The sequence below is a fragment of the Hyperoodon ampullatus genome (assembly GCF_949752795.1).
Source record: "Hyperoodon ampullatus genome assembly, chromosome: 19".
In the NCBI taxonomy this organism is placed as follows: Eukaryota; Metazoa; Chordata; class Mammalia; order Artiodactyla; family Ziphiidae; genus Hyperoodon; species Hyperoodon ampullatus.
The window spans coordinates 13613429-13638857 of NC_136932.1; the positions used below are offsets into that span (position 1 = coordinate 13613429).

The window sequence follows — 25429 nt, forward strand, 5'->3', positions numbered from 1 at the left end:
CAGGGGTGTTTTTGGTGTAGCTGGAAGAGGTGGCTTTCGAAGCAAGAAGAGCAGCCCCACCCGACTCCTGGCATCCCTGGCCCGAGGAGGGCTTCGAGCAAAGACACTCCCCTGCTCCAGGCTGGTGCTGGCTCCCAAAGCACGAGGGAGTTGCCTGGGTGGGGCTGGTGAGGGAGGGCACACGCAGGCCCCTGGCTGGGGAGTCAGCATCTGGTTCACGCACTCTCCACACTCAGACACTCTTCAAGTGTTTATTCCGTAATCAGTTACTGTAGAGGATAGAAACCCAATTGTATATAGGTTGAAAGCAAAAAATATACAATTTCACACATTATATCCAGTTGTCAACCCAGATAGGTATACAGGTACAATACAACATAGAGTAGATGAAGGAAATCTAACAGCGCAGGCTTTACAGCACTGAGGGATCCAAGAAGAACGTCACCACCCATGATAACAAAATTCAAGTGCTTTGAACAACGAACTGGAGGCCTATCCACAGACATCTTTGTTTCACAGGATGAGCCCTGACACGGAGTTCCATGATTCCATAATTTCCAATTCTTTGCTAGCCCTTTCTGTTTGTGGGTAAACTGCTCTCTTCCACCTTTCTTTAAGGCGAGCTCACGTGAGCACTACATGCCAGGTGGGGGAGTCCTGTCAGGAGCCACGGAGGCTTCACCAAGCCCCGTGGACGAGCCAGGCCCACGGTGTGTGGGTAGGACACCGGGGAGGAGAACGAGGAGAGGCTGGACCATCAGGAAGCTGCCTCATCCAAGTTCAGGGTCAGAAGGGCCGTCACCTGCCTGACCCCACCCAAGGAAGGATGGAGGCGGCTGACTGCTGACCACATAGCCTAGCCTGAGCAGGGCAGCTGCCTCTCCGTCCTTCCATCTGTAACACCTGTCACCCTTCGCAGGCCTCCCTCTGCCTCAAGGTGAGTTCACTTAAAGACTGAATGTGAAAGCGTGAGTTTGGGACATAAGTTGCCAGAGCCTGCAGGGCCACAGTTAGAGGGTCTGGTCCCAGGAGGCGGCTGTTACTGCACTCTGGACACCACAGCAGTGAGGAACGTGGCCCACTGTTGCCAGAACTTTTTCTCCAGAAAAGCTGAAAATCCAGATTCATATTTATGAGCCCCGATTCCTAAAGGATGCAGTTTATTCACATTCTGGCAAAAACATGAACCGCAGGCTCAGCGGCCATGGCTCACGGGCCCAGCCGCTCCGCGGTATGTGGGATCTTCCCGGACCGGGGCACAAACCCGTGTCCCCTGCATTGGCAGGCGGACTCTCAACCACTGCGCCACCAGGGAAGCCCGGCAAAAACATTTTTAAGAATAAAATAAGTGGGTAAAAATAAGAGCCAACTGGGCAGACCATAGACCCCCGCATCCTGCCCGCTTCCTGTCATTTCCGCATCAAATCTCTCTGAGGCATGTGAATCAGAACTTCTGGGGTCTTAGCTGTTCACAGGACACTTTCTGGATTTTCATTAAGCCCAGAAGACAGTACTCTGCCTCCATTCTTGTTCTTTGGAATTTTTCAGTCTTAAAGGAAACTCAAATTGGGGAACCCTTCTCTCACGTTAAAATATTCCAATCACATATATATTACGAAGATAGCACCTCATCAAACTGAGGGAAGGGGCTGCTGACAAATGGGGGTAGCAGAGAATTCTGAAAAACCAAAGTAATAAGAGAAAAGCTGAGCTGTTTTCTTCCAGTGTCTCTGATACCCACACGTGGCAGCTCCTCCATCCTCAGGCAGCTGACAGGCCTGACTCCCAGCCTCCTCGACGTTCACCACTTGATGTCTCGGCTGTTAGCAGGATGCCCTGGGCCCTGGTACGCGGTATGCAGGGCTTCCTGGACTCGGGGGGAGTCGGTGCCATCCAGCCATTCCTGGTACAGCTCCTGCACATGGGCACTGGTCTCCGGGAGCCGCACGGGGATGTCAGCGTAGATGCCTTTCATCTTCTGCAGCAGGGCCTTGTCCACGCACCCATCCTCGGTCTGGGCTTGGCCTCTGCCGTTAAGGCACCCTGAAAAACAAAGGGAGCTTACTCTTTCCCTCCTTTCACTTTTTTTTTTTTTGGCCGCACTACATGGCATGTGGGATCTTAGTTTCCTGGCCAGGGATCGAACCCTCGCCCCCAGCAGTGGAAGCACGAGTCTTAACTGCTGGACCACCAGGGAAGTCCCCCACCTTTCATCTTAAAGGGACGGTGGTTCTGGAAGAGAGAGGAATGACAGCAGCATGCAGTGTCTTGTGGCCAGAGCCTGGAGCTGGACCTTGGGCCCCAAGACCCCGGTCACAGGCTCACAGTCCCTGGTGCTTCCTATTCTCTCCTATTTACATTACCCATGAAATGCTTTTATCTAAAGCCGAAATAACTTGCCAACCTTTTAGAAGTGAGTGGCTAGTTTCTCTTGAAATTTATCAAAACCAGGAGAGCACAGAAATTATTAATGAACAGCTAAATCACTGGTGTCTACATAGTGTGTGCATCCACATCTGGGCTGCACGGGGTGGGGGGGGCGGGCGGGCGGGGACGGTGGATGGAGACCCATGAGCCCAACACCCTAACACCTTGGCCTGAATAAAGAACATGCCTCCTACGTATTGATGCTACTTATTTTCAAACGTGTTAGATGATGTCATGACTTGTAAGATAAAAATTCATTTAAGAGAACTTGCAGCAGGACTTCCCCGGTGGTCCAGTGGTTAAGACTCTGCACTCCCAATGCAGGGGGCCTGGGTTTGATCCCTGGTCAGGGAACTAGATCCCACAGGCCACAACTAAGAGTTCGCATGCCGCAACTAAAGATCCCACGTGCCTGCAACTTAAGATCCAGCAGGCCACAACTAAAAGATCCCACATGCAGCAACAAAGATCCTGCAGGCCGCAACTAAGACCCGGCACAGCCAAATAAATAAATAAAAACATGAAAATAAAAATAAAAGAACCTGCAGCAAATTTCCAAACCTCCCTCCACTTATCCCTTGGCTGCACCCAACAGCTGCCCTCTGGACCTCACATCTCACTTCCCCAGGGGCCTGCTTCTCTCTCCTCAGATCCCAGCTCCTGCTCCCCCAGCTGATGCCCTAACTACAGGGCACAAGTGAGTCCTGCTGAGCCTCTACCCGGATCGGGGTGCCTTTCCTGGAGGGCCTGCATGGACCCCTCAAGCCCATAGCTCCCCCGCTGCCTCCTCGTCCTCATCTCCTGTCCACTCCTCCACTCAGACCACGGGATCTGCCCTCCATGTCCTGGTCCCTGGAGCGAGGTCTCCAAGGCTGCCCATCCCCCACGGCCAGCGCTCGCCTCTCTGCCCTCAGCTACCCGCACTGGGGCCTCCTCTCCCTGAGCCCGTCTCGCACCTGGATCCGCGTCCCCCCGCCCAGGTATTTCCACCTGCGTATCTTGTGGGCATCCCCCACCCCAGAATGGCACAGACATCCCCGACCCCCTGAGTTGGCTCTATCACCACCAAGGGGGCCGATGGGCCATGGGGGCCGCACGCTTCCCTCCTGCCCGACTCCACCAGCAGGTCCTCTTGTGGGACCCCTACCCCCTCTCATGGGCCTCCATCCATCACACGGGTCTCTCCCATCACTCACTGACAAACCTGGCTGGAGGAAGTAGGGGCCATTCAAGCTACCAGGCAGTCTCAGTGTTCTCACACGAGCTGGCTCTCAGCTGGTGCCACCCAAGCAACTCTCTTCTGGGACCATGTCCCCAAGAGGTTTTCCAAGGTGACATCTCCCAGCCTGCACTTTCCAATATGTGCGTGTGAGGGAAGGAGAGGGACCATCACGCCACAACCACCAGGGCAGCATCCACACTCCCACAAAGCCCTTGGAGCTGAGTGAGGCTGGGGGTGGCCAATTGGGCCCGTTTCCTACAGGGCTCAGAGGTGCCCAGCTCAGCCTGGGCCCGAGTCTTACCCCCGGCACAGGCGAGGACCTCCACAAAGTGGTATGGGAACTTGCCCTTCTTCAGCTTTAGGACCACGTTCTGGATGTTTCGAAAGCCATAAGCAGCAGCAAAGCGCAAGAGAACCTCCCCGCTCTTCTCGAGGGTGACCTCCTGGAAGTCTTTGTTCCTATAAAATCAACAACACAGACTTTGATCTGTAGGGTCCTTCCTCTGTGGTTTGAGGATTATTTCCAATCTAAGTTTGGAGTGTCAGCAAAATTTAAAAGTCTGTGAATAACACATAAAAGGCCTTTCGATCTCGACTGGTGTAAATTCTATAAATAGGACCTCCCTCCCGGACCTGCAGCTGGCTTTGCGGGGCGGGGGTCCTATTTATAGAATTTACGCCTGACAGGCAGCGCTGACCACACAGGAAGACAGACAGAGGCCGCCCCAGCCCCACGCACCTCAGGGCGCGGTAGGTGACCTCCCCCACGTCCTCGTTGAACAGCTCCTTGGCCGCATGTCTGAAGATGTGCGCCAGGTATCCGTCGGAGCTGGCTCCGTCATGGCGCCTAACCTCCTCTTCCTTCATGTCTCCAAACCTCACCAGGCAGGAAAAGTGACAGTAAGAGTTAAATCCAACTCCCTAAGTTTTATGATCCAAGGTCGCGAAAACCACTTTGGGCAAAAACCTCATCTGTGTTGGGTTTCGCTGGCTGATGTGAAGCCTGCAGGTGCAGGCGCGCCCACTACTACCCAAATGACTCCTTTCCTCTGGCTGCATGTGTGTCAAGGTATGACCCTTAGAACCTCACAACTCGGGGCACGAGAACTAGGCATCTGAGGGCCACTTGAGAGGGCACACCGTCTGTGCCCAGTGAGGACGAGGCCTCTGGGTCAGCCTGGGCCCAAGCACGGGGTCTGGCCACAGGCACACCAGTCGCTTACATCCTATGCTTACAGTCCGCCTTCCACACCAGGGCCACACGTGGGCCTGACATCACTGCCAGAAGGATCTGCCGCGCAGCCCGTGTGTGCCCTGTGGCCCTCGCGTGCTCTTGCAGGCTGTGTGCGCTCTGGGGAACAGGATGCAGCAGGAGTGCGGTCAGTGGTTGGGGTCACCACTGATGGCAGAAACCCAGTCTGCTGCTCTTGGGCAAAGGGACCTGAGGGAGCCACTCTGTGTCTGGAGGTGCCCCCCCATCCCCCATAGGTCCAGGTGTGACGTCAGGAACATGTGAAGTTCAGGAGTGGGGGGTGCTGGTGTCCACTCCATGGTGCTGTGCGTGCTCTATTCAGAGCCAAGGGTCGTACGCAGTGGGGCAACAAAGGGAATGGTCCCCCAGACCAGGGGCCTCACCACACCCATGCCTCAGTGTGGCACGTGGCCTCACTGTAAAGGAGGGAGGCCTTGGGACATGCGCCTGGCAGAGGTCACAAGGTCACACAGGAGGCCCCCAAGGTGCAAGGGTGCCCCTCCCTGCAAAGCCACTTACAGAGTGTCCAGAGCAGCGTCTCTCACTGAGAGGTCACTCTGTTCCATCATCTGAGTGATTTCACCTACAGACAAAGAAGCAACATAAGATGCCATGACAGGACATGGCCCACATTTTCTCAGGAGCTGCTCCCGGTGTCACCTCCTTCCCCCGGAGGACATTCTAGGTTACAATGACCTTGGTCATCACGCCTGTCACAGGCAACAGATACAAAGTAACACTGATGAAATGCCAGGGAAGAGTCTAATTCCTCCTTCTGCCCCTGAAACGGGGGCTTCTACAAATGTCTCCCGGTGTTTTTGTTTCCTGAGTGGAAAGCTTTCATGTGGATAGGATGACAGTTATCTGCAACAAGACCGATCGAAAATCAGGACCACTTTTGTATCTCCCTTTGCACAAGGGATCCTAAAGAAACCCTTAACACTAAGGGTGTATCCTGAACCAACTGTGGTGGTGTCAGGTGTGTGTGAGAAGACTGAACATCTGTGAAAAAGAGTAAAATCTACTGTATTCAAAGAAAAGATGCCCGAGTGTGCTTCTTAGGAAAACCCATCATCTAAGGTGAGCAGAGGGCTGTGGCTGAGGCTCTCCCACCCCACTCACCCCCATCACCGCCATAGGAGCCTGTGCGGTGGGCACCTTTCCACGGGCTTCCATGTGGGGAGTTTCTGGTCAGGGGACCCACTGTCCTCGGAGGTTGCCAGAGAGTCAGCCACTCTGCCTCCATGCCGTAGGGACCTGTTTTCAAGGCCATTTGAAGTACACCCACCTGGGCTTCAGTAAAGACTTAATCTACCCCTCAACTGATGGCAGCATTCTGAATGGCTCTTGAGGATTCCAGGGAATCACTCCTATCCCAACACTGAGAAGGTGGTGCGGGCTCTCTGCACAAGTCCAGGGGCAGGGCCTCCATGAGGAGTCCCCCAGCAATGTCCCCGGTCACACATGTGCTTTCTGCTTTGCTCTGAAGGACGAAGCTTCAGTGTCCCCAGTGTGGTTGTGTGTCAGGCCCTCACCGTGGACATGCACCGGCCGCGGGGCTGGCCTCCCCCTGCTGCCTTTCCCGAGGCCCCACCCTCACCTGAGGTTAGCACGCAGTCAGTGCCCCGGGAACCCCTCGAGGCCGTGAGAACATCTTCCTGAAGGGCCTCCAGCTTCTTGTCATAGCAAGGGGCCACGATGACATGGAAAATCTTGTCTGGGGACAGGTTCTGTGCAGGAAAAGCAAATCCATGTTGGGGGCCATGCAGAAGGGAGGGGGCAGCTTAATGCGCTGGAGCCAGAACATGCCGCAAGGGAGCAGGCCTGGTGCTTTCTCGGGGTCCAAGCCCCGGCTCCCACAGACCAAGTTCCTGAGCCGCAGTACCCCCAAGCCCACCCACGGCGCCACGGCGCTCAAGACCTGCTGCCTGGACATTCACAGGGAGAAGCCAGAAGCTGGCCTGTTTCCCCTGAACTATGCACATGGTGACCAAACATCGTGACAACAGGCCGCTGCTGGACTGTAAATGAACGCCCAGCCATTTTCCCCGCAGACTTTCCAGATGCTTCCCAAGAGACCAGGCCGCCCCTCTCCGTGCCCCTGGCTGAGCAGGAATTGGTGGCAATGCCAGAAGCTGGAAGCTGAGTGACCAGGTGTCTCGATGCCCCCTCAATCAGCAGGGCCTGGGGCTGAGACCACCTTGCACACCCGGTGGAACCTCCCCTGCCCTCCCTCGCTCGCCCTCAGTTCCCATCAGCACCTGTCCTCACAGGGAAGCTCGTCGCCTGACCTGCACGCTGCCCTTCAGGAAGAGGCCGGCTTACCTGCCGTCTGGCAAAGTAGTCCTTCACCAGGGATCCCATAATCTGCTGGGGAGACTTGGCAGTGCAGAGGTGGGGGGTGACAGGGTGACCTAGCACCCGCTCAGCATATCGGACCCAGCCTGAGGAGGGAAGGGCCCCGTGTCAGCTCCTCGTGGCTGCCTCACCCAGAGTAGAGCAGGACACGTCTTCTTTCAGGAGTGCGTGACACGCTCCCTCTGACCAGGCCGCCTCTCCTCAGCGGCTTGGCCACGGGAATCCCAGGTGCGTTTGCCACAAGACCGGAGGGTGCCGGGAATGTGCGCCTCCCTCGGCCCCAGACCAGAGAGAACAGAGCAAGAGGAAGGTAAGAGCTGGGGTAGCAGGTCTCCCCAAATCGAGAACAAGCCTTGCAGGAGCAGCTACGAGGTGGCGGCCTGGGCGGCTTGGTTCCAGCTCCACCTTGCCAGCTACAAAGTTGTTCTCATAGCCAGGATGGGTGGCCACAGCTCAGACAGGAGCCAATGGTCACCAGGCCTACCCAGCTTCACTCACCTATTGGAAATTAACAGCCCAGTAATTGCCCACTTTTAGGACAATGAAATATGAGAAACCCACACTCCCCAAGCAACACACAATAAGCAGCACAACCTGCAGCGTGCCCATGGCGTGCCCAGCACAGTCCTTAGCGTTTCCCCTGAGTCGCTGACTCCCACAATGCCTTGTGAGTGCACCGCCGCTTCCACAGATTCCGGGGTGGACTGCAGGTCAGAAAGGTCAGCGGACCAAACAGCCAGCAGCTCAACCTGCAGGAGCAACAGCCTGCTCCCTTCTCCCGCTGGGCACGACCTGGTGAGGAGAGCGTCTGGTGTGCACACCACAGCACCATGAAAGGGGTGTCGGTGGGGGAGCGGGGGCGAGGAAGCCTGGAGACAAGCTGCCCACCAGAACCCTGGGGCAGCCACCTCCCCATGCCCACTCCCGGAAGGAGGAACAGCAAGCACCAGCCAATCCCATCTGAACAAACTCAAACCACAGCCATCACCTGCTTGCAGGCCTGAGCATACTCAGGAAATGTTCATGGTCACCAGCAGAAGCCCCTAAGAGAAATGCTGCTGGAGGATGGCTCCCCTCGTTCCCAGCCTCTGCACGTGTACATGGAATGGTTCACATGGAAACAAAAAAACTAGGGAATTCCCTGGTGGTTCAGTGGTTAGTACTTAGCGCTTTCACTGCTGGGGCCCCAGGTTCAATCCCTAGTTGTGGAACTAGGATCCCACAAGCTGCATGGCACGGCCAATAAATAAATAAGTAAAAAGAAAAAAGAAAAACTATCAAAGGTCATTGAGCGTTTGTGGGCCCAAGGCCACTCCCACCACAGGTCTGGCTTTGTAAGGCCCCTGTGCACCCTGGTCTCAGCGCCAGTGCCCGCACCTGCAGACTCGGCTCTCAGGCAGACCCCAGCTCCATGCTGCGGGCGAGTGTGCTATGTGCTGTGAAGGCCTCGCACAAGATCAGGCAGGACAGCAGGCGGTAGGAGCCAGGGCCCCGGAGAACCTCCTGGCCGGGCCGGGGAAGAGGACCAAACAGGGATGAGGAGGAGGAACCGGGTCACAGGGTCTGCAGCACCTGGCACCGGAGACCAGACAGGCTAGCACTTTCTCATGGGCACCCCTGATCAGAACTTGCTACCAGCACCGGCATGGGGCTTGGTAAGCCCCGCTGGCCCCCCAACTTGGTGGCAGCATGGGTGTGGATAGGGCACCCAAATCCCACCCTGTCAGACTACCCACCTCTTCTCAGTGACCCTCTCTGAAGGCAGAAAGGGAACCTGTTCAGAGAAGTGCCTGGCACAAGGTTCCCGCTCTCCAGACACTCTGCTGGGTTGGAGAGATTACTTCCCACACTTCAGCTCAATGAGTGCTCTTGGCGGGATATCACACAGCCCAAGGCCCGTGAGCATGTCCAGAGCTGAGAAGCTCAATACCTCCTCTCCCATCCACCCCCACGGGGCAAAGGTACATCGGCAAGGTGGTTTTCCATCGGCTTGTGGGCAGCAAGGGCCTGCCCAGATGTCCCTATCCCGGCCTGGATGTGCTGCCCTCCAGTCTGAGGAAGCACGACTGGGACATAGGGACCCTGTGTGCAGAAGCTTGACAAGTCAGTCCAGGACCACCTATAGCCTGATTCTGCGTGCCAGGTCAAATCATCTGACTTGGTGTTGTTTTAATTTCCCTAAGTTGTCACAGGGAAGCAAAACGTCAGCACCAAATTTTACAAAAGGGTTAGGTCCGAACCAGATCTCACCTCATCTCCCTGAATTTGAGAGGTGGCATAAACCTGAACAACAGTTACAGTTTTGACTGGCTTAGCTACGAAGAGCTCCCGAAGGAAAATGCATCATTATCTAGAAAGAAAACTTGGAGAAGCTCCAAACCCATGAGTAAACAGCCCTGAGCAGCTCAAGGAGACCACCAAATGCTGCAAACACCACGCTGGAGGAGGGGGAGTGGCTGGTCTGCAGCAACAGCAGACAGCCCAGGTCTCCACCAGCGCTGCACTCACTCCAAGGACAGAGGGCCCATTGCTTTCTGCAGGAATCAACCACCTGCTTACTACCCAGGTCAGCAGGGCTAGTTCCTGCTAGGAGTGGAGGTTTCTGTCCCAGGCTCCATCCGAACAGGGCCTCCCACATAAGGAATCCATCGCTATCTGAAGGTTTGGTGTCAGGACAGCACGGCAATTCCTGTGATCCTGCTGACAGGAACGTGGAATGGGAAGTCTGGAACCACTGCCCTGGGGGCACGGGCCAAGCTCAGGTCATTTTATACTGCCTCTTCCTTGGATGGGTGGGAATGAGCCACAGTGAGTGGCTGTGTGGCATTGAGTGAGGGCCCCACAAGGATCCGGTGCGGGGATCCCAGGGGCAGGGGTACCTCTGCAGTGCCCTTGGAGAGCCAGGTGGTTCCCCGAGACCTCAGCTGTGCATACCTACTCCTAAGCAGCTGCGAAAACACCTACAAGGACGTAAATGCAGAAGTGGACACCACAGTCCAGCAAAGTGTGCATTTAGAGTCAGCTTATACATAGACTCTGGATACAGAAACTGCCTGACATGCCTGGAGAGCTGGGAGCATCCATGTGGGGGGTCACCTTTCCAGGAGGACAACCTACACACCGGAAATAAGCCCCACCTGATGCTGATCACCTCTCGCCGGCCCGCGGGCCGCTGAACAACATCACTCAGTTAATGAATCAACCCATGGGCCTCTTGGACAGATGGCAAATTTCCTTTCCATGGTTTTACGAGTGGGTGGAAAGTATTTCCAAATTCTAAGCCACCATAATGTCAACATTTGACTTTATTAAATCGTAATCCTAATGATTGATGGGTGACGTGTAAAATGCTAGAAAAATTTGGAACCATGGTGGGGGAGGAGGGGTAAACTGAAAATAGAAACGTGAACAAAAACCTAAGATTATGTAGACCTGGGCTCTCACAGACCTGATTTATTTAGAAATAATTTTTTCACTAAATGTCACTTACCAGTACAGCACTTCCTCCCTTCCCTTATGCATCATCTTTAAACATTTTCTTATTCCAAAACTTTCTATTTCTGCAGAATTAAAAAACCTGTGATAAAATTTCTCTACCTCAGGCACCAAGCTCTATATAATAAAACTAATTAAAGACTGTTTTAAAAGGTGCTCCAGGATGGAATCTAGTATTAATGTAAAGAAATATTTTTTATTATGTAACTTCTGTTTAAGCTGGCAAAAGATCCATGGGTGTTCATATTATCTACAACTGTTTGGACATCTGAAATATGTCATACTTCTAATAAATATGTTGGTCGATGTAAAACTACTCAAGGCTCAAACTACTCCCCAAGACCCACTGACCCCCTGACCTCATCCACTGCCCAGGCCTACCCCCAAACGCAGACTGATGTGAAAAGGTGCTTCAGGCACCCAGAGGCCCAGCCGCAGGCCCTGTGCTCACCAGGACAGGCAGAGGTCAGCATGGGTAACGTGGGCTCTTCCTCACTGTGCTGGCGGAATCGACGCACAAATTCTTTTTGACTCTCCAGGATGCTGAAATCTGCAGCGATTGTTGTATCGAAGACATAATGCACCCCTGCAGGGAAGAGAGGCGCATTCGGCTCCACATCACAGAATGTGGGATCTATTCTCAGGGTCTGGAGTGTCAGCGACAAACTGAAAGTGCAGACTCCACAAGCATCGCTAGCTGCCGAAGTAGGAGACTCTGACCTTTATTCTTTCAAACAACAGCATGTATCATTTTTCACAATAATATATATTCTCTCTCCTGCTTCCTCTTTTCCCCTCTACATGTACACAAACACCTTACCGTACTCCATATGTAAATTAATGGAATTTTACAAGGTACCAGCAGTATTCTCTTCCAATTCACTGGCTAAATTAAATTCCAGTCTGTAATGGTCTTTGATATCTTTAAAATAAACAAAATGAGTAAACTGGCTGAGCATACCTTTATTATGTTGATTTTTAACTAGCTTTCTTTTTCTTAATATTTTTCTTTTTTTAAAACTGAAGTATAGTTGATATACAGTATTATATAAGTTACAGGTGTATGATATAGTGGTTCACATATTTTAAAGGTTATGCTCCATTTATAGTTCTTATAAAATATTTGCTATAGGGAATTCCCTGGTGGTCCAGTGGTTAGGACTCAGCGCTCTCACTGCCATGGCCCGGGTTCAATCCCTGGTCAGGGAACTAAGATCCTGCAAGCCGCGTGGTGTGGCCAAAAAACAAATTTTTTTTTGCTATATTCCCTGTCTTGTACGATATATCCTTGCAGTTTATTTCATCCCTAATAGTTTGTACCTCTTTATCCCCCATCCTTATAGTGTCCCTCCCCGCCTTCCCTCTCCTCACTGGTAACCACTAGTTTGTTCTCTGTATCTGTGAGCCTGCTTCTGTTTTGTTATATTCACTAGCTTATTATATTTTTTTAGATTCCACATATAAGAAATATCACACAGTATTTGTCTTTCTCTGTCTGACTTAACTCACTTAGCATAATACCCTCCAAGTCCATCCATGTTACTGCAAATAAGTTCTTAATATTGGAAAATAAACCTAAGACAAAAGAATGTGCTTTCAATAATTACAATAAAATAAAGCAAGCAAGTAATTTTAATATCTGCAGCTGGTCTAAACCTTAAAAGCAGCCAGTTATTCTTAAAAAGAAATATTATTGGGACTTCCCTGGTGGAGCAGTAGTTAAGAACCCGCCTGCCAATGCAGGGGACACAGGTTCGATCCCTGGTTGAGGAAGATCCCACATGCCGAGAAGCAATGAAGCCCGTGTGCCACAACTACTGAGCCTGCGCTCTAGAGCCCACGAGCCACAACTACTGAGCCCACGTGCCACAACTAATGAAGCCTGTGTGCCTAGAGCCCGTGCTCTGCAACAAGAGAAGCCACTGCAATGAGAAGCCCGCGCACCGCAACGAAGAGTAGCCCCACTTGCCACAACCAGAGAAAGACCACGCGCAGCAACGAAGACCCAAAAATAAAAATAAATTTATAAAAAAATAATTTAAAAAAAGAAATATTATAAATATTGCGTCACCTTAAAGAGTTACCTTAAAAATATCAGTTTCACTGTGGATATATTTTCTTTATTAACATATAATGCCCAATTATTTATTTTTTAAAAATCCCCCCCCTAAAAATAGGGCTTTTCACTATGAGAAGACAGAGCATCTAATAACTTTGATCTCTGGTAAAAGTAAGTTAACCTTAGGCTTTTTAAGATTAAAAGCATAAAGGACGACTTAAGGAGTCCACGCTGGTAGCTGCAGCCTTAGTTTTGGTTGTGGCAGGCAGTGCACTGAGAAACAGCTCCGCGGGGAAAGCAACACGGAGCAGTGAGGCAGGTAGACCAGTGCGAGGACATCGAGTCTACATGTCATCTTATTAGTAATCCCAATGCGTTTACATCTTTAAAAATCCATTGAGGAACAGTAAAAACTCTTATTTGGCAAATGGCTCAAGTTCTCCTCTTCTGAGCCCACCTGTAGGACACTCTGGGTTGGAGGGGAAGTTCTAGTCTCACATGACAGACAAGACAGAAGCATTCTTATCGCTGTTTGAGGCAGTATTACTCTAGTATTCGTTCACCTTTGAGTCCTCATGTACTGACCTTTCACTCTTCACACAAAGGACATAGCCCATTCCCTTCCTGCTCTGATCTTCAGAGAGCTTCCTGGGAAACCAGATGCCAATCACTGTAGATGTGATTCTCCATCAAATAAACGCCCTCTGTAACCACTATGAGCCAGGCAACTCGACACTGCTGGGCAAGCGTGGGTCCCAGGTGTCCCCAGCTACGTGCCCTAAGATGGTCATTTGCTGTTCCCGGAGGGGCCATCCCCGGCCGTAATACAACACCCATCTGCATGGCAAGAGGGTAAGTGACACCAGCCTACCATGCATGGGTCAGAGAGACGGTCCTCTTATGTTCCACAAAACTCTCATGGAAGCTCTTACCTATCCTGTGCCCTTGAAAATTGAACTCTAGAGATTAAAAGGGCAGTTAAAAACTCAAGTTATAAATTCAAATTAAATCAAATTTATTTGCTATAAATAATATCAAAAGGCACCTCACCAAGACTTTTGAGGAAGCCACAGAGTCTTCTGGATGCATCAGTCACACTGAGGCTGAATTTAGCAGCAAAATAAGGCAGAGACTGAGGACATACCGACACTGCCAGCACCTTGTGCTTTGAGGTATCACATTTCTAGGAGAAACAGAGAAGAACATTGTACATGTGGTGATTACACAGGGAGTGAAAGTAAGACACCTTCATGAAAAGTCTAGAACAAACAGAATGTAACAGATGCCCTATGGAAAAACTAATAAAATATACAAGACACTGGCAAGCACAAAGAAAAAGGAGAAAAAAACGAGAGTGAAAAGAATGAGACATTCCAGGAGATTTTATCAACTTTATATACACTGATATTATACATAAATGCAAACATCTGGAGAAAATGGATAAATTGAAAGGAAAAATAAAAGTTATGTACAATATTGGACTGTAAATAACTGAAATGACCCATAACAATGAAAATACATGAAAATGGGGCCCTGAGGTCTGTCCCCAAGAGACCTCAAGCCCAGGTCACTTAGTGGCAAATTTTAGCAAATTTTTAAGTAGTAGATGATCCTCATTTTCTGTGAAGTCTTTAATAAATACCAAACAAACAAGCGTGAAACCAGGCTATCACACCCTGAATCCAAAACCAGGTGCTGGCAGTTCAAGAAATCCCTAGAAAAATATGAACAAATTGAGTTTAGAAGCGTGCTGACTCATCACGGACACACAGGATATAACCCAGGGGAGCAGCATGAGCAAGCATGTCAGGCATTAGAAAGTCAGCAGTGGGATCCCTTGACATGGGATTAGAGGAGAGAAGATGCAGGATTATCATGACAGAGACTGTTCAGGTCAGACACTGTCTGCAAATGAGGAAAAGCGGAAACCTGGACAGAGGCGTTCAGTGGTCACCTTCCACCACAGTCTACCTGTGGACTGGTCACAGACAGGACAGTCTGGTCCTGTCCCCATGCCCCTGCCTCGAAGCTCAGGCGAGACAACGCTGAGGCTGCCTGTCTCCTCTGGATGGGATTTCACCTTCATGTGACGCCTGGGAAGCCCACACCCAACAAATCCATCAGGGCACCAAGCTGGCACACACTGACCTCCAGCTCCCTCACAAACTCCTATGATGCCCAAGCCAGCCAGGCATGGTTTCTGTGGTTTGTGACCAGCAGCACCCTAATATAAATTTGGAAGCAGGAACAAGGGGGTGCAAGTTTCAAATGCTACTGGAGCAGGAAGAGCAGAGGGCGGTCTGTCCCCAGCTTCAGGAGCCAGACTCGGCACTTCCTACCCCTCTGTCTGACACCCTGCCCAGGGAATTGCGAGGGCGCACTCCTCACTTCATTCTCACTCAAATATCACCTCCTCTGAGGGAGCCGATTTATGACCAAGAGGGCATCAGCCTGAGCCCAGAGCCGAGGGCAGCAGGGAAATAGAAACTGCTTTTTCCTGATGACAGCCCTGACTGACTCTGCCAAACCCCCAACCTCTCCCACTTCTAAGCTTTCAGTTTCATGAAATAACTAAGCATTTCCTTTTTATGCTAGTTTGACTTGGGTACCCATTTTCTACAGCCAAAATGCTGATTGGTATGAGTATCTACATCTCTTTAATAGTAAAAGATTCTGCAAACATCTATTTAATAGTGAAACTTTACCAGCATTTCCACTAAAGTCTGAAACAAGACATTAGGACTATCTTTTTAAATTTAATTTTATTATCATTATTTTTTTAATTGGCCACACCACACGGGGCATGTGGGATCTTAGTTCCCCGACCAGGGATTGAACCTGCGAGCCCTGCATTGGGAGTGTGGAGCCTCAACCACTGGACCGCCAGGGAAGTCCTGACATTAGTACTATTTTTATCACTACTGTTATTTCAGGTTGATTTAAAGGTCCTAGACAATACCATCAGAAGAAGAAATAAGATATACACAGACTGGAAAAGATAAAATTTGTTACCTGCAGTCCGTACACCTAGGAAAAAACCTGGGCCTCACATGGGCCAAAGCGCCCAGCAAGGTGTGTAGAGCCGGTACACACACTTCCTGGGAAGCAGCTGTGAGAGCACAAACACCCCAGGCCAGAGTGAGGGCAAAGAGAGATGTGCTTTACAGCCTCATCTGCCTCCGCATTTCCTGTCTTTCCCCTTCACCTGTCTTCCTGTCACTACTGGAATACAAGTGACATTGAGTAGTTCCGTCTGTACGGGGAGTCTGAGTCTGCAGGGATGAGCTGAAGGACCACAGCCCTGCCCCAGGTCACAGAGCCTGTGAGGACAGAAGCCCTGCCTCTGAGAATGCCCCAGAGGCAGAGTGGCAGCAGCTGAGCCACCACACCATCCCGTGACCAAGCACTCAGAGGCCTCCCCCAAGCCAGGGGAGCCTGGTCGGTGGTGCCGGCCATAGCTGCTGTCCACATCAATGAGGGAGTGTGACTGTGGGTGCGGTTTTGTTCTGACAGGGCTATGGAGAGGGTCAACTACAGCAAGGGACACAGAGCCAGGGCCAAGATGCACTCCCCAAGCCCCAGCAGAGGCTTCATGCCTCACCTTGACCTCCGCCCACCTCTGGCGCCAGAAAGCGCCCGGGATGCCGTACCTTGTTAAGGTTCAGAACTCGGAAGAAGTCCTTGGCATTCTGCTGGGAAACCTGGACTCCTTCCTCTGCAGACACACAGCTGTCACAGGCCAGGCAGTCACTCAGAAATATCTTGGCATCAGCCAATTTATGGAATTCTCCTTTCTACGAAAGAAAGATGATGCTCTGGCTTGATTCTTCAACAAAAATTCTTTAATACTTGCTTCTTCAGAAAAAGTAACAGCACAAGCATAATACAGAAAACTGGTGCAAAATCCCTGAGACATCCAGGCCAGGCCTGGAGCTCCAGGTGCTGCAGCCACCATGGTACCAGGGTCCCACGGATGGCAATATGCGGGGAGCGGGCCAGCACCGTCAAATGTGGCAGGAGGAGAGCTACACTTCTGGGCTTCTCCTGCCCCCACGCCTCTCCCTGCTGCCACTGGGGGCTCCTGCTTTGGCCTGCTCTGCACTCCCCGTTGAGCTCGCCCAGTCCCACGGCTCCCCACAGAAGCCTCCCATGGAAGCCCACAGACTGGCCTCCCTGAGAGGCTTACAACTAACGTATTCCACTGCTGACCCGTGGGCAACAGGGCCCTCACGTCACAGAGCTGTGACGCTCAAACTCACACATCAGTGACTCTGCTCCCTTAGACGCCAAGACTATAACCCTTGGCTGCTTCGTCTTCTCCTGGCTGCACCTGCGCCCACTTGCTCCCTGCAGCCCCCTCCCTAGGCAGAGGTCCACCAGAACACAAGCCACACCTCCGATGGAGGCCCTCATCGCCGTCACTCCTCCCAGCTCTCACCTCTAGCCACTCTGGCCCTTCCTGCTCTGGGTCTCCCTGCGGGAAATGCTCCCTGAGAGCCTGGCTCACCCCTCGGACCCTCGCAGACACCTGCCAGAACAGCACCCCCTGGCATCTATGTGTTGCCTCTTTTCCCTGAAATGCAAGCTCTGAGGGAGCAACCTTGTCTCATTCCCTTCTGTTCTCTGACATCTCCTGTATACAGAAGGCACTCAATAAATATTTGGTGGATGAACATATGAATATTCTAAAGCCTACTACAGCCATTTCAACAGCTCCTGATGGTTGTACATTGGTTCTTCTTTCAAACATTTGGTGAGAGAGGGCTTGGGGTGGGGGTGGTGTGGCCCTCCCGTCCACAGCAGCTCTGAATAGGAGTGCACACTGTCACCTGCCTCCTCCCCATGTGCCCCTATGTCACTGTGCAGCGCTCACTCTGGGACCTTGTTATGTTGCAGATACTCATTCAGGAGGTAAGGACAGGACCCAAGGGTTTGCACTTCTAACAAGCCCCCAGGTGGAGCCAGAGCTGCTGCTCCAAGGGTCTGGAGCACATGGCTTGGCATACAGCTGGTGCCTAATAGGTACTGTTGAGCGGCACTGAGAGCTCTGCCTCCACTGCCCCTGCAGAGGCGCCCAGGACCACACTCTGAGCCGCCGCGGGCAGCAGGGCTCCCTCCCGGCCTACGAGCCACACGCCACCCCGTCATCCTCATCCTTCTGCAGGCTTTCAAGGGCCAGGCCTGGTTCCTTTCCACCTGTTGCGGTCCTTCCCCTTTCTCCTGCTGCCTCTTAAACACAGGCATTCTCTGCAGAAGCCTATCCATTGGCCCTTCTCTCCAATCAGCCTCACTTCTCAGAGCAGCGTCAGGCCCCTACTCAACCTCTCCAATCTCGGCCTCCAGGGAGCTCTCTCCCTCCCCAGCTCCAGACTGACATCCTGCAAAGCTCAGTGTTCATGCAGCTCAAACTGCACTCAGCTCCCTGTGCCGTGCCCCCTTTCCTGCTTCTGCCACTCTGGCTGGCCCACCCAGGCCTCACCACCCTCAGCCTCCCAAGTAGTTTCCTTCTATTCTTCCCCTACTCTAGTCAGCTTAAGCCACCTGCCTTAAAACATGCATCCAATCTATCTCCTTGCCCTTTACACCTTCCCTGTGCCTGATGAGCTTTCACCCCATCCCTACATCCCCACCCTCAGTTCTCACCACCCCTCAGGGCCCACTCCAGTAGCCACTTTCCTGACTGGCTCTTCCCATCAGGGGGTCCGCCCACTGTGCTGGCAGGGCGCCCACTTAAGCCATGTACACACATTATCTCCCGGCTACCACAGCCCTGGGAGAGAAGTAACCCAACTCCCCATGTCACTGATAAGGAAACTGGGGCTCCCAGGGTTAGATGTCTGTCCACGGTGATGTAGCCAGAGGGTGGGTGTGGGAGGCCCCAGGCCAGGTGCTCTGGGGCTGCAGGGCCCCAGGTGCTCCCTGCCTCTCTTCTGCCTCAGTGCCCTGGGTGCTTGTCTCATCCCCTGCTGCTCACTAAGCCCTACAGTCACCAGAGCACACAGCAGCACTGGTACATGACAGAACCAGATCAAAGCCTGTCTGACTCAATGTTGTATCAGGACTCCTAAACTAAAGAGGAAACCTGCTGCTTGCTTCTTCCATGTTGCCAATTCTCCATTTCTAAAACCGGTACCAGTACTTTTTAAGGGAAGAAATAACCTTAACCTCCCTGTACCGCATCCTCCTCTCTGTAAAATGGGGACAACAGTAGGGCTTACTTGAAATGCTCATTCTGAGCATGAAATGAGATCACATGTATAAAGCACTTTCTCTAGCGCCCAGCTCAGGGTATGTACCCAGTAATTGTAAACTGTCACTACTAGCTAAGGAAAACTTAAAAACTCAAGAACTGAGAGAAGAAACCATTAGAAAAATAAACTTACAGAATCAGGAAATCTGAATTATTTTATAAATTACCTACCTAAAATCCCATCTTACAGAATAGAACTTTTCACTTAAAAAAAAAAAAAAGGTTTAAACATTACAGCTCTATTTCTAATAAACAGCCAAGGACAACATTTTTCTTTGTCCCTAACATGGTATGTCTTGGCTTGGTGTATTCTGTGAAGAGACACTGTTTCGTACTCTTAACTTGAAGATCGTGTGCCTCCAACTGACTGACCTGCACGTTTGGCCCCTGGCAGGGGCTTTTTAGCCCCTGCATTTCTTGCTTCTTTCTTTCTTACAGCAATGATGTATCTGGTGATGTGAGCCCCCAAAGAGGAAAAAAACAGCAGCAGCTGTTTACTCCAGGCTGATACAAAACTGAAAAATCTACTTGCCTCTCCATTCTCGTGGGCTGGACTTGGTACATCGACTGATGCATTCTCTTGGTCATCGGTTTTTGTTTTTTTACTACATTCCTTGAAAAGGCAAAGGAACATATGAAAGAACAACTTTTAATCTGACTCTGTGAATTTAAAAAAACATACATACTTGCTGATGAATTCATCGCATGTCTCAAAATCTTTTCTACAGAAATAGAAGCACTTATAATTGTGGACATACAAACACACCCATACACACCTTTATACCTGCATTGTTTGCAGCAAATGAAAACTAGAACCAATGTGGCCTCTCATGACAGGTAAATTAATGCCAGACTACCTGGACATGTGTATACTTGGAATACAACGAACTAAGGTTGTATGTAATGCTACGAAAAGGTATCTCCTGTATAACGTTGAGTGAAAGAAAGAGCAAGTGATGGAATAATATTTATGATACGATCCAATTTTGAAAAAACAAACAGAACCCCGCCCCCCGTGCATCACAGCCTAGAAGTAAGTGGGTAACGCTATCACAGTTACCGTGGTTACCCAGGTAGCAGAAGGCCCAGCCCGTTTCCTTCCTGCACTTCTGTATCGTTTTCGTTACTGTAAGCACGAAAGTTTTTAGGTAGCATAAAGCCCCCTAAAAACACTGTTTATCACCGTATCGCTAATTCACACCAAGGATGGTGTCTGCTGTAAGTGCCCTGACTGGTAGCAAAGGTTGGTCGGTTTGTCTGGTGGTTTTTGGCTTCCAAGGTACTTTGAAAGGATAGACATGCGCCCCGACGTCACGCCGCCTCCAGGAGACGGGAGCGGGAACCGGACGCGCGGGTGGCCCACCCTCAGCGGCCTCCACCCCAGAGAACGGCAGCTGCGGGCCGGCGCCCGGAGGTTCTGTCAGCGATAACACGGAGGCAGAAGCGCTCGGAGCTGCCAGGCTCCCGACGCCCCCGAGGGCCTGGGCTCTGCGAGCGTAGGCTCCTCCCGGCCCCGGACCCTGCCCCGGACCCCGCCCCGGCCCAAGCGCGCGGAGCCCACCTTCCGCGTGCAGTGCTCACACTTCATCTGGAGCGGGGCTGGCAGGTCCGGGTGCGCGGCCTGAGCGGAGCACCGCGAGACGCGTTCACCACCGCCCGCCTCCCGCTGCCCGCCACCCTTTGTTGTCTTCGCTCCGACGCGGCCCCACCCCTCGCCGCTCCGCTCGACCAATGAAAGCTCCGGGTGCGAGCGAGCCACAAGCCTGAACCAACAGGAGCGCGTAGAGGGCGGTGCGGCTCCACGCTTCAGGGCTCTGCCTAGGCCAATGAGACCGCGGGAAAGGGGCGGGTCAGGCCCTGGAGCCAATAGGAGCACGCGGGGCGGAGCGGGCGGGACCCCCGCGAAGACCGCTGCCGGTTCCCCGGTGGGTTTCCGCGGCGTGAGGGTCTGATGGCGGCTCTGGGCAAGCTAGCTCACCGTCCCAAAGGGACGGCCCGAGATCGTTCCCAGGGTGCTCGGGCGCGTCAGCTTGGCGCCAGACGCGCGCTCCGCTCCGGGCTCGGGCCGGCTGAGACGGCGCCGCCCCGCCGCCATTTTCACCCCGAGAGGCGTCACGTAGGCCCGGCGGGGCGGCAGTGCGCACGCGCGGCGGGTCGGGAGCACGTGTCGCCGTCGGGAGCGCGAGGCACCTGTGAAGCGGTGGTGCTGGACCTGCGTCTTTCCCCTGCCTCTAGCAAACCGGGGGTGGTGGGGGCGGATACAAGGCTAAGGGGAGATGCTGAACTCTGTCCACTGTGAAGATTTTATGAAGCCTGTGCATGGTCATCGTACCATCGGAAATGAGAAATACACCTGGAAGAAAAGCATGAGGGTGTCTATCAAACACCAGCAGTTCACAGGAATCTCAGGAATGGACCCTTCTTCCTCCTAACCTTGGGGGAGGGGTCACAGAGGTCAGCAAAACATTCAAGTATATTCCACATAGCAGAACCTCACTAGGATCTTAAAATTTTCCCCATTAAAACCGTTTTTTAAAAATAGTTTTTGGTTCGTACCACTTTTTTTTTTTTTACAAATGCCATCAGTTAAATTCAGGAGGTCCTCACTAGCTGCCAGATTAACGCACTGTATTACTCAAATCTATGTCAGCACCTCTCAGAAAACATCTTCAATTATCAGCTGGAAGAAAAGAATAATTTCAGGTTGTCATTTGTATATATTTTGTTAATGTTTTAAAAACATAACAGTATCATCGTGTGAAAAAAGCAAGTTACAATTAGTTCCATCGAATGTGTATTTAGTGTCCAGGTTTCTGTCCAGGTTTCCCCAATGGTCTCATCATTTTTCTAGTTTCAATCAGGATCTAAATAAGGTTCAATGTTTTATTAGTCTATATTTCAATTGGTTTGTGTGTTTGTCTCTCTTAGAAATCTTTGTTTCTAGAAAAAAAAAAATAAGGCTCACTTAGAAGTTAACAAATATAGTACAGGGAGTTCCCAGTCTTAAGGTTTGGGGAGTTTTTTTGGTTTGTTTTTTAAATCTAGGCTCCATCCACAAACCCCCCTCTCTCCTTGCATATCATAAAGAAATCAGGTTGACTGCAAGGTTTTCAGCAATCGCTGAATGCATCCATGTGGAGTTCTTTAGCATACCTTTATTCTGAATTTTCAGCAAAGGGTAGTTAAAACATTCTAGTGGCTTGATCACAGTTAGGTAAAAATTTTTTGGCAAGACTACATAAATAGTGTTGTGAAATCCCTCCAGGGGGTTCTATTGTCCTTTTTGTGATGTTAATTAGCCATTGATGAGATTGCCTAGATTCATTAGGGTGATTTTAAAAAAATTATTTATTGGCTGTGTTGGGTCTTCATTGCTGCGTGCGGGCTTTCTCTACTTGCTGTGAGCAGGGGCTACTCTTTGTTGCATTGCACAGGCTTCTCTCATTGTGGAGCACGGGCTCTAGGGTGCGCAGGCTTCAGTAGTTTCACACGAGCTCTAGAGCGCAGGCTCAGCAGTTGTGGCACATGGGCTTAACTCCGTGGCATATGGGATCTTCCTGGACCAGGGCTCGAACCCGTGTCCCCTGCATTGGCAGGCGTATTCTTAACCACTGCACCATCAGGGAAGCCTCATTAGGGTGATGTCTTACTCCTATAATTTCTTCTTATTAGCAGGACTACTTCCATAATGAGAAATTCCTCTTATCCACTATTTGATTATTCTGTTGAATTCTTCTGACAAGACATTAATAGTCGCTTTGCATTTTTAAAAAAATAAATTTATTTATTTTTGGCTGCCTTGGGTCTTCGTTGCTGTGCGCAGGCTTTCTCTAGTTGCGGCGAGCGGGGGCTACTCTTCATTGCGGTGCGTGGGCTTCTCATTGCGGTAGCTACTCTTGCTGCACAGCACGGGCTGTAGAGCGCAGGCTCTGCAGTTGTGGCACACGGGCTTAGCTGCTCCGCAGCATGTGGGATCTTCCAGGACCAGGGATCGAACCCATGTCCCCTGCATTGGCAGGCAGATTCCTAACCCCTGTGCCACCAGGGAAGCCCAGTCTCTTTGCTTTTTAATACATTTCCTTGTACATTTCTTACTTCAGACCTGACATAAGTCTCACTGGAGACACTCTGCTACAAAACCACTTAGGGGTTGCTGGGGAAGGTGCTGGATGCTGGGTGTAGTTGGCCAGTGTGTATTGTAAAAGCTGGACACTGGAGAAGCCCTGTGCACTGCAGAAGCCTGTGGATCCAGCACAACAGAACCAGAACCAGGAAAGGAAACTCTTCCTCCAAGTGTCTCCAACCCTCTATTGACAAAGCTTAATATCATGCCAGAGAGCACAGAACAAAATAAGGGCTCAGATGCATTTTCATAGAACAGGCAATGAAGTCTGAATTTAGAACAGATATATAATGCATTGATAACTGGCAAAATATGCAGATTTTCCTCACTCAGTCCCCTATTTATGGATTTTGTAATTTATTTCCAGACTTTTGCTCTTATCAATATTCAGCAGGATTTTAACCAAATCAGACATCATTTGTTCACTCATTTAACATTAGTAGAAAGCTCGTCTAGGCTTCATTTTTAAATGGCTTGTACTCTAGTACAAAAGGTGAAATTATGCAAATAACTGTAATGCAAAGTAGAACTTTCTGGGTATCAACTCAGTTCTCCCTAAGTCCTAAGGAATTAAGATCACTTTCAGCTGTACCAAGCAAGAGGGACTTAAAGGAGGTGCTAACCAATTCAAATGGACCTTCAAGATGGTGTGGGATCTTACCAGAGAAGGCATTTCAAGAAGATGGAATGTGAGCTGAGGCATCAGGTCAGGAAACCTGCCACATTCAGGCAGAACCTTCTTCTGTTCCAGCTTAGCACATAAGTTCTCTGAGTGTGGTTCCCAGAGCAGCAGCACATGTACATTTCAGGCCCCATCCACTGCTGGGAACAGGTCCAACAGTCTGTGTTTCAACAAACCCCCCAGGTGATTCTGAACCACAGGCAGAGAGTATATGGAGGCTGGTAAAATAGAAAAGTCATCTCCAAATTTTTGACATTGTGCCTATATTGATAAAACATCTAGGGTTATGAATATCTATGTATGTATATTTCTTTATAAGGTAATATGCACTGTGTATTAATCTTATGTAAATTATAAGACACATGACAATAGATATAAAAACATAAAATAAGTAGGAATACAAGCTCTAGTATGTTTTTCTAGCACTCCACAGATCGTCTTGACCATCCCAGTTTGGAGGTCACTGAAGCAGGCAGTGGCCGTGTGGTGGAGGCTCTCCTGTTCCGGGTAGGGTCCTCCATCTGGTGGAAAATAGAAAGGCAAGTCAGGGTCCTGCTTGGGGCCTCATCTGGGGGCTGTGGGGACAGGTGCTGAGTGTTTTGGTGGAGAGTGGAGCAGGGAGGCCACTGAAGCGGCCGTTCAAGATTTTCCTCGAGAAAACTGTCTGTCCTACTACAATCTTCCTTCCCGGGCACTGGGGCAAGTTTCTGAGCAGCAGAAAAACTGCCATCACGAACATGTGAATGTTCAGTTTCCCCAGCTACACTGAGCTTTTGGGGGGTCAAGGATCTCTGGTTTTCCCCTACCCTCCTCCACTGTGCCTTGCAGCATTGTTCAGATTTAGTTTTTTAACCTGCTGATACTCTTACTGGGTTCGCAATTGAATCTGCAGATCACGTTGGGAGAATTTACATTTTTACAATAATTTTCCAGTCCATGAACAAATATCTTGGTTCTAATTTAATATTTCTTATTAAAGTTTTTACAGAATCTACCATAATGTTCGTACGTATCTGCTGTGAGGTTAACTACGTACTTCACGTTTTCTCACCATCCTAAGCGGATGTTTCGTGGTACAACTCACCTCGCCTTCCTCTGCGGAATTTCTAAGGGTTGTGACCCCAAACGCTATCTGCTCAACGACAGGGCGCGCACACCACACCACGCGGCCGCCTCTGCTGCTACGTAAGAGACCTCCCGTTGTAGCCCCGCCCGTTCTCCCACCTCGAAGGCTGAATGGGGGCCTCAGAAGTCAGCGCCCGCCCGCCCCACCGCCGGTCCGGAAGTCAGCTTTCCCATCCGCCCCCGCGGGTCCGGAAGTCAGCCGGCTTAGCCCCCCAGCTCGGGAAGTCGGAGGCCGGCGGGTCCTGAAGCCTGGCGGTCCGGCCTTTCCCCGCGTCCGCGCCCGCAGGTTAGTGTCCGCAGTGGACGGGCCGTACCGCCGTCGCGGGTGGGAGGTGCGGGGTGGGCTGGGGGGCGGCTCCCGCAGCCGGGGTCCTGCTGGGAGCGCAGTCTCGGGACCCGGCCCGGCTCAATGCCCCGGAGGCCTGGCGGCGCGCGA

General features: G+C 51.2%; 1 protein-coding gene across 1 annotated transcript; it reads right to left on the bottom strand.

The window, feature by feature from the left end:
* Nucleotides 1–1801: 1801 nt before the first annotated feature.
* Nucleotides 1802–20651, bottom strand: NARF (nuclear prelamin A recognition factor; the record flags this gene model as incomplete). The annotated part of the gene is made up of 11 exons (XM_079724821.1): nucleotides 1802–2043; nucleotides 3951–4108; nucleotides 4389–4526; nucleotides 5421–5484; nucleotides 6502–6631; nucleotides 7227–7345; nucleotides 11206–11340; nucleotides 13864–13996; nucleotides 16464–16607; nucleotides 19596–19676; nucleotides 20625–20651. 11 exons carry the CDS (start codon nucleotides 20649–20651, stop codon nucleotides 1802–1804), a joined length of 1371 nt encoding a protein of 456 aa, XP_079580947.1.
* Nucleotides 20652–25429: the final 4778 nt, after the last annotated feature.